This window comes from Larimichthys crocea, unplaced genomic scaffold (assembly GCF_000972845.2).
Source record: "Larimichthys crocea isolate SSNF unplaced genomic scaffold, L_crocea_2.0 scaffold417, whole genome shotgun sequence".
NCBI classification, from domain to species: domain Eukaryota; kingdom Metazoa; phylum Chordata; class Actinopteri; family Sciaenidae; genus Larimichthys; species Larimichthys crocea.
Window position 1 is genome coordinate 102917 of NW_020855421.1, and position 9363 is coordinate 112279.

General features: G+C 46.1%; 1 protein-coding gene across 4 annotated transcripts in view; it reads right to left on the minus strand.

The window, feature by feature from the left end:
- Positions 1–9363, minus strand: part of LOC104931748 (spectrin beta chain, non-erythrocytic 1) — an 82965-nt gene that overhangs the window by 40887 nt on the left and 32715 nt on the right. For 2 of the 4 annotated variants that reach the window (XM_019259505.2, XM_019259506.2), the window contains exon 1: positions 7771–8296. The exons of the other annotated variants lie outside the window; for them this stretch is intronic. In XM_019259505.2, coding sequence (XP_019115050.2) covers positions 7771–8014 — 244 coding nt within the window. In that variant the 5' untranslated portion in view covers positions 8015–8296. Of the gene's footprint in view, positions 1–7770; positions 8297–9363 lie in introns of those variants that run through there. 4 annotated transcript variants of the gene reach the window in all.

A 9363-nucleotide genomic window follows, 5' to 3' on the forward strand; every position in this document is an offset into this window, starting at 1 on the left:
ACTGACTGACTGACTGACTGTTAAACTGACTGACTGACTGACTGACTGACTGACTGACTGACTGACTGACTGACTGACTGTTGAACTGACTGACTGACTGTTGAACTGACTGACTGACTGACTGTTAAACTGACTGACTGACTGACTGACTGTTGAACTGACTGACTGACTGTTGAACTGACTGACTGACTGACTGACTGACTGTTGAACTGACTGAGTCTCGATGGGTGTTTTTTCTAACGGCGTCTGAAACGACGTTTTTATCTCTCTCTCTCTTCATTCACTGTCTGTGTCGCTCGACCACAGTTGCACAGCAGCGTAAATGCAACAATAAACAAAGTCAACAGGTGGAGAACCAGAGTTTGGTCTGTGCATCCACCCGACGCAGCCTGGTCAAACCTTCACAGTCAGTCTCTGAGACTGTCTCTGAGACTCTGAGACTGTCTCTGAGACTGTCTCTGAGACTCTGAGACTGTCTCTCTGAGACTGTCTCTGAGACTTCACCTGACTTCGTTGGTTTCATGAAGCAGCTTCTGAATCCGAGTCTGAAGAAGAACAACAAGAAGAAGTTTAATTCCAGCTGTGGTCAAGTGACACAGACAGTGAATGAGAGCGAGCGAGCGTCTCACGTCTGATTCATGGACGTCTGTCCACAGAGGACATCAGGACACAAACACACCTCATGTCTGTGTGATGACGCCAAAACTTAAAGTGAGCAGAATAGAGTTGCACGATTCCCACGGTATACCCGGTACCCCGCGGTGCCAAATCATAACCGTCGCTACTATACTAGAACTTTTACACGACGGTCCTACCGTGGATTACTATACTACCGGTGCCAGTCTCCGCCTCTGCTCTCCTCCCGGCTTCTCACTGCATGCTACTCCTTTGTTAAACAAACCACATGGAACGCAACCGAACTACCACAGCTGCTGAATGATTGGCTGTTTGCTGTTACTGGTGACGTCCAGGGAATGATAGGCTGTTTCCGCCACGCTGGGTCCGCCCGTCTGTTAGCTGATTGGCTGTTCGTGTTGTGTTTCTGCCGGCAAGAACGAACTCCATGAAGACCGCTCTGCTTCGATGAAACTCGCTTCAAACAAACAACAAGCTAAAGTTCTGTCTCGCCCAGCACGAGACAACACACTACCTGGCAGAAGCACCGGGCCCGAGCAGCGAGTCTGCCGTGCGGGCTGTCGTCGGGGCAAAAAACTTGCCAAAAAACAAACGTCGTTGTTTCAAACTAACTTGTACAAATACATGCAGGTTAAAAAATAATAAAATAAAAAAAGGCCGCAGTATCGCGAATACCCGGAACCGCCGATACTTTGTCTGGGATAGTATCGTGGGTTACTCATTTTAGTATCGTGACAACTCTAGAGCAGAACCGAGCGGAGACTTTGGACCGGCTTCATCTGACAGAGCTCGACCAGAGCTTTACACTGCTAGACACACACACACACACACACACACACACACACACACACACAGTGTGTTTGCAGCCTGCTGCTGCCTTCACACGGCTCTGACAGTGACATAAAGACTCCATGCCTTCCTCCTTCCTCCCCGTTTCCCGCCTCACGCTGCGTTCTTCTCTGAGCTGTCACTTTGCCTCGCCGGCCGTCAGGAAACACAAACGCATGAATCGACTCTCCTTCATTACAGCGAGCGCGCGAGCCGACATTCTTCATCGCTGAGGAAACAAACTCTGTCGGGGCGTTGTCACGGCGATGCTAATGAAAGAGTGTCACACACGTTCGTCATTATTATAAATAAGTTTCCTCAGAGATCACAGAGTTCACACTCGATTTACGACCTCTGAAAACTTCCTCATCACTTTATGGACGCAATTTATAATGTGTCTCGATCCAGATCTGTGATTTACAGACTTTCCTGATGGGACAGTAAACTGCTCACAACTGTAGCTGCTGTTAGCTCTGCTTAAGAAGAAATAATGGCAGAGGAGGAGTGAAGAGGACGCTGACGGAGGAAGCTAACTCTTAAAATACACTGCATGCAGCACAGAGCAGACCGTGAGGGGAAGGAAATCAGCTACAAAATAAAACCTGGTTGATTTTCAAAATAAAATACGAGTTTCATTACAAGAACGCATCATAATGGGCGGGGCCGACCTGAAGTCAACGGCAAAGTCATCGGAGCTTGAACTCAGATTCATGCTTCTATTTTCAGTCACGTTCACGCCTGAACACACACACACACACACACACACACACACACACACACACACACACACACATACACACACACACAGAGTATTCAAATCTGTGTGTAAACCAGCTGCAGGAGCTCATTCTGGTTTTACATATTGATACATGACTAACACTCAGACAACGTCCAGACAACCTCCTCATACTTTAACAGTGAGCTAGTGTTTCTGTAGCGTTGTCAGAACGTTCCAAAACAAACATATCGTCAGTCTGAAGTGAACTGAAGCTCGCTGTGCTGTCCCTTTAAGAAACATGACACCTGGTTCATTACGTGTCCGTAACAACACGAGATAAAGGACGTCACACACAAACTTCACTGCAGGTATAAACTGATATTATTCAGTGTGTTTGAGTGACAGCATGCTTTTATTTTGACGGCATGCTTTTATTTTTAGACTTTTATTTTGTGTTTCTCTCTCTGGGCTCAGATAAGCCCCGCCCCCTCCCTCTGTGAGCATGCTCAGTGACGCGCTCCCATCAAAGAGCTCTTTCATGCTGCAGAGCTGCATGTGGAGATAACACACACACACACTCACACACACTCACACACACACACACACACACACACACACACACACACACACTCTGACTCCTTTCTTCTGTTCAGGTGAAGCTCTTTAAACTGATGTCGAGAAACTTTCAACAAGTTCAATGTGAAGAGACAAAACGAGAAACTCGGACTCCTGGAAATAAAGCAGAGTAATCCCACCGTGCTCAGCTGTACTCGAGTATTTGCTCTGATTACATCCAGCCAAACATCAACAGGGCTTCTCAATAACCATCCGCGCTTTATTATCTAGAGCTGCTTATCTGAAGGCGGGGCCGCCTGGGACCAGGTCGACAGGTCACGGAGAGACAAACAAGCTCATGGTCACACCTACAGGACGCGTCCACGGCCAATCTGACAGGAAACGCTCGAATACAACAAGAGCTGAGTCAGAGTCATTTACGGAGAGTGACCCTCATTAAATACATTTAATGTGAGAAGTATATGAACAATAAAGGAAGCAGAAATATCTGGGATCTGTAAAATAATCATAGTTTGGTTCATTTACAGTTTAAAAAAAACAGAAAACTAAACCTGTGAAGAAGTAAAACACTAAAACATTTACGATGTCATCACCTTAGTAATGGCATCGTAAAAAGTTACAGGGCAAAGCGTTAAACTGTCACTTTACATATCTGCATGAGTGAAATTCGTCATCTTAAAATGAGTTATTATAATTTCAGTTTGACTTTTACTACCAAAAACAAAACAACTGTAAAAATGAGTTTCTGTGAATGAGTTTATAGAGTTTGAATGTTACGGATTTACCTTCAAATGTTTGAGTGTTGCCGGGACATGAACTCGTTTATTTACAGATCATTCATGTAACTAAAGCTGAAACATGTTACAGGAATAAACTGAGATCAGCATGAACCTAAAATAACTGTTTGTTCATTTACAGAGTTTTAAAAACACTGGATCTAACGTGTGTGTCTTATAATAATGAGTGTTATTTAAATGTCTTTAAAGCTGCAGTCCTGTACGTGTCACCACATTTAAATATTTTTAATCACTCGTGACGAGTTCATCATCTGATCAGCGGAGATCAGACTCCTCCTGTAGTCAACCTGACACCGCTGATGGAGGAGGAGGACGAGGAGGAGGAGGAGGAGGAGGAGGAGGAGGAGGGCCGAAGCCGTCCTCATCCTCCAGCTTCCTTTTAATTTCACTAAGAGGAAGGATGGATGGAGGGGAGAGGAGAAAGGAAAGGAGGCAGAGGGGGATGATCGGGGCAATGACAGACGCTCTGCAGAAGCTCATGAAACATTGATGAGGAGGTGGAGGAGGAGGAGAAAGAGGAGAAGAGGACAGAGGAGTGGATAAACGCCTTTTAGAGGGACAGAGACAGACAAAAAGAAAGGAGGGATGAAAATGTGTTGTGCCTTCCAGACCATGTTAGACCCCCACCCCGCCCGGCGTTAATCCTCAGCCCCACGCCGAGCTCGGGGCTCCCAAACCAGCAACGCGTCTGCTGATTGGCTGGCTCAGGACGGGAGAAGAGGGGGCTGATGGGAGCACAGAGGGATGAGGGTCTGATGGCTGAGGGAGATTCGATCTTACAGGAAGGCGAGTGTGCGTTCCAGTCCATCAATTAATCATTTGGCAGGATTTTAAGAGCTCGTTCTCTTAATTCAAATGGAAAGTGAAGCCACGCCCACCCCAACATTCAAAACAAAGGACTGGACGCTGCAGTGAGACGGACGGGACTCGACCTGTCATCGAGTCTGAGAGAGCAGCAGGTTATTGTTTCAGATAACAATTATCTTTTTATTTTTCCTGCAAATGTTACAATTAAAGAACTTCACTGCTGCTCTTTGGTGCTTCCATGAACACTGTTGATGGTTCTTCAGAGAACCTCTTGCTAAAAGCTTCGTTGTGGTTCTTGGACGCGTCGTGATGGTGGATCACAGCATCGACGCAGTGACGGAACAGAAATGAGAACCTGCAGCCATCAGCTGGAGTTTCGTTACATTTATACGTTTGGAGATTTGGTGGAGCGAGGTGGAGATCAGCAGCAGTGATGATGAAACCACTCAGTGTTTTTAAAATGTATTTTGCTAACACATCCATAATGTTCATCAGCCAAGAACTCAGCTGGGTCACACAGACACATCCATCTCATCACGAGGCCACTGAAGACTCACATCTCCATCCTTTCTTCATCCATCCATCTTTGCAGCTATCAGCTGTCCATGGATTTATTCATTCACCCATCAAAAACAGAAAACAAGTGAATGATTTCCTCCCCATCAGTCAGCATCGAACCGACTGTAAAGAGATCTCCCATGAGTCCGTTCAGTCTGTTGACTTGTTTACATAACTGCTTGATTTCTAACGGGGGACTCGGCTGGCTAACGAGGAGGCAGTAAAGCTGCTCCGCCTCCCATCCCGTCTCCACCTCGCTCTCACATCTGAAGCTCTTTGCAGTGCAATAATCACCCCGCTGGGAATTGAACCAGCGGTCTTTGAGGACGCGCAGACCACCTGAGCCACTCATGAATTTATATATCCACTGCCCTCTTGAAACCAAGACCTGGACCTATTCATTAGCTCAGACAAGTGAAAGGACCATTAAGGTTTCATAGAGACCAATAACGGCTTCTTGAAGAACCTCTCTAACTCCGGATGTAGTTTGATGAATCTTCTTCACGGAACAAATCTTACACTCTGAGAAACTTGACCTGCTTACAATAAGTAGAGGATTTACAGCAAAAGGTATGGAAACGGTTTTTCATTTACAAAATCCAATAAGTCCAACAAATTCTGGATCTAGACGGATATTCCCTAAAAGAAGTCGTGTATCTAAAGTCCCTTCGGTATCGACTGTTTTGTAAAGTGGGAAAGAGTTCCTGGATGTTTAAAGGGCTCATGTTTGGTGCTCCATACTTCACCTGCGTCTTGCAATCATGATTATTACATTAGTAAATCTGAAGATGAAGAAGAACGCCAGATAACTCGTCCAAATGCTGCACTGAGCCTTCACAACACATTTTTTCCAACTTAACATCATCAAGGACAGACGGGAATCGATTTTTGGACTCTGTGCATTGATTCAGACTCAGGTTTCTCTCCAACTTCTAGCTGAAACTTTGTATTTTTCTCCTTCAGTCAGAGTTCATAGCAGTCATCCCTCTTCCCAGGAACACATTCCAGCTCCTCCTGGGGGATCCTGAGGCGTTCCCAGACCAGATGGGCTAACACAGTCCCTCCAGCAAATTCTGGGGATCTCCTACCAGTTGGATATGCCTGGAAAACCTCCAAAGGAAGGCGCCCAGGAGGATCCTCATCAGATGTTGAATGCAGAGCAGTGGCTCTACTCCGAGCTCCCTCTGGATGTCCAAGCTCAGACACCCAGCAGAAGAAGCACGGCTTGTTATTCTTTGGATCACGACCCAAAGCTCATGACTATTGGTGAAAATCGAGAACTTTGCCTTTCGGCTCAGCAGCCTCTGAACCACAACGTTTGGTACAACGTCCACAGATGGATTCATTACTGTGAGACGCCACTTTGAAGCGCTCCTACGTGTCCTGAAGTTCGGTTTTCTATCACTGCAGATCAACAATTAAACTTTCCCACACCTCGTAAAACACTTTACGATCCTTGAAAGATAACACAGCAGACAATCCACCCTTCTCCACACAACACCCAAACTCAAAGTCAAAACTTCTTTGATAAGACATCTGATGACACTATTCAATAACCAGATGGACTGCTCGATCAGCATTTATGAGCTCGCCTTCAAAACCAGGAAGCACTTAAACAAACAGGTTATTGGGACATATGACGCGTTCATTGAGTCTGTTGGGACGTTCGAAAAACGTTCGTCAAAACAGCTGCTGCGACCACCTTCGCCTGGCCTCCAGCCAGCCAGCTACTTTTAGATACCAGGGACAAAACTGAAGGTTTCTGGGCATCAGCGAGTCGATGAGGCTCCATTAGCCTTCATCTAAATACAACCTGCCCGTAGTTCTCCATGAAAACCTTTTATTGATGAGCTTTGGATAGCTTCCTGTGGAATGTTCAGAAGGTTACTGATGAGGACAATGTCTTTGTAGTGTATGAACATCTCCTTGTATGACGTCGTTGTATTCTGACACTTCAAAGTTTCCCAACAATGTGACAACGTTGGATGAGGTTCATAGAAAAAAAGAAACTCAAACATATTTATGGTGTTTCAGTTTGTCAAACGGATGCGTGGATGTTTTATACTGCAGGTTGTGTTTGCACAAGAGGAAACACAAGAACTTAAATTAGGTGCAAGGTCCAGAAATTATGAAACGTGTCTTCATTTAATCTGAAAACTGCAGCAGCGACAGAGAGAAGTGTTTGATCCGAAACGCAACTGAAAAACTGGAAAACTTATTTGGTGTACAGGTCGTATCAGCGAGGATCTGCTGGTTATAACAGATGATCTAACACTGACGGACGCCTTCACACAGGAGATTTAAAGTCTCAAAGTGTGTTCGTGAACTCATCACTCGTTAATTAAATCTGACAAAAACCAACGGCCGTCTGTCAGCCAACACCCGCTGACTGATTAACGGACAAACCGGAGAGTCACCGGACAGATCGCGACTATCTGAAAGAATCCGGGCGTGCTCGGTCATCGTCATCATCATCATCATCATCATCATCATCTCGCCCTGCAGCACTGAGTACCCAGCCACCCCGGCAGAGGCGGTGGCGGCGGATCAGTTTTAGCAGTAAGTGTATGGATGTGAAGCAGGGTGGGGTTTCTGATAAGGTCCGATAAGTGCTGACTCATTCACATCAACACTCTGATTAAAACACGGACGGTCGCTGCGTCTCATTGGTCGCTTCGTTTGCAACTTTTCTAACTTTACACTAAACTAATTATTGATCATCTCTTTAATGAATTTACAGACTTCATTTTCAGTTCCACGCACCACGTCGTCAAACATTTGAAGAACTTTAAGCTGAGTTAAGGGTTCGACGTCCTGCAGGACTTCTTGAACTTCCTCCAGCTCTCTTACCTTGAAGCTGTTTAAACCTCCCCTCCAGCTGGTTGTAGTTGAAGGCAGCCTGGCCCGAGAAACCGGGGCTGGGGCTCGACCCCCTGATGGGGCTGAGGCTGGGGCTCGGACCCCGGCCTGGGCTCGCGTGAGAGGGGCCGGCAGACGACGGGGACAGGGGGCCGGCGTAGTCCATGGTTGGGGAGAGAGGGCCAGGGGAAAGGGGCAGACTAGGTAGACCGCTGGTGGCGCTCTGAAGCTCCATGATGAAACTCAGAGACGAGTCCAGAGAGGCATCGAGGAGAGAGACTATGAAATATCAGAGTTTCCAGTCAAAGCTCGAGTTTCAGCGTCCAGGAGGGAAAACCTGAGCTCCAGCAGGACGAGCTGACTCGAGTCCAGGAGGAGAAAGTTTAGGAAACAAGTCAAACCTGAGTTTCAGACGCACCAGCACAGAAATAATCCAGAGTCCAGCAGCAGCCCTGAGCGATGGAGGGAGAGCGACAGAAGAGCTGAACTCTCTCTCTGTCTGTCTTTATGTTTCAGATCGCTGGCTCAGCACACGGCGACATCATGCTTCTGTTTTCACTCCATCCATCCAGAGATCACACCTTCCCCGCATTCAGCCATCCAGACATCCTCCGTTCAAACACACCCCCACCCACCACCAACCACGACGGAGCAGCCTCGGCACAATGAAAGGAGAGCAGGAAGAGGTGGAGGAGGTGGAGAATGAAAGCCCGGGTCTGTCCTCCAGCAGCAGCAGCGTCGCTCACACACTGAAAACACCTTCAGACAGAAGGAGAGCCCAGGGTGGAGGAGGGGGGAGGGGCCGCCGAGCAGGAGCTGCGGCTCCGCCCAGCGGCCAATCACACGGCTCCGTTTTAGAGGTGATGTCACTCGTTAGCATAAGGGGAGGAGTGGGAGGAGGGCGAGCGAGAGAGAGAGAGAGAGAGAGAGAGAGAGAGAGAGAGAGAGAGAGAGAGAGAGAGTGAGTGTGTGTGTGTGTGTGTGTGTGTGTGTGTGTGTGAAGATTAAATCTGATTCTAAGAATCTGTTAATCAATAAATTTAATTATAATTAACATTTAAAAACTTTCTTTTGGTTTCTTTCTAAATAAAACTGAATATTTACATTTAAATATTTCCAATGAAGTGAAATATTTCCAGTGACCCGTCGTGGTCAGTTCCGTTTCGTTCAGACGTTTGCAGCAGCTTCCTGTCGAGTTCCTCATTAAATATTCACCAACCTGGACAGGAAGTCTGTCTTAAAAAACATAAAGAGAAACGACTTTACAATGTTAAATTATAACTTGCTTAAACTTGAATAAAATAAAAAAGAGAACTCTTTGATGTATGCAAACAAGAGTTTACGAGATGTTTTTATTGTGAAAGAATAATAAGAAACTCTGTTGATTATAATTTAGAAACCTTGTTAACTCAAGGTGGACTCACGTCTTCATGTTTGTCTCTGCCAGCTCGATGGATGACGAGTTCCTCCGACTGAATTTATAAAGCAACAGAATGTAAACAGACTAACACGACGTTTTATTGTGAAAAAACCAATAGTGACATAAATATTTAAAATTCAACTAAACTGTTTGAAAGAAGGAAT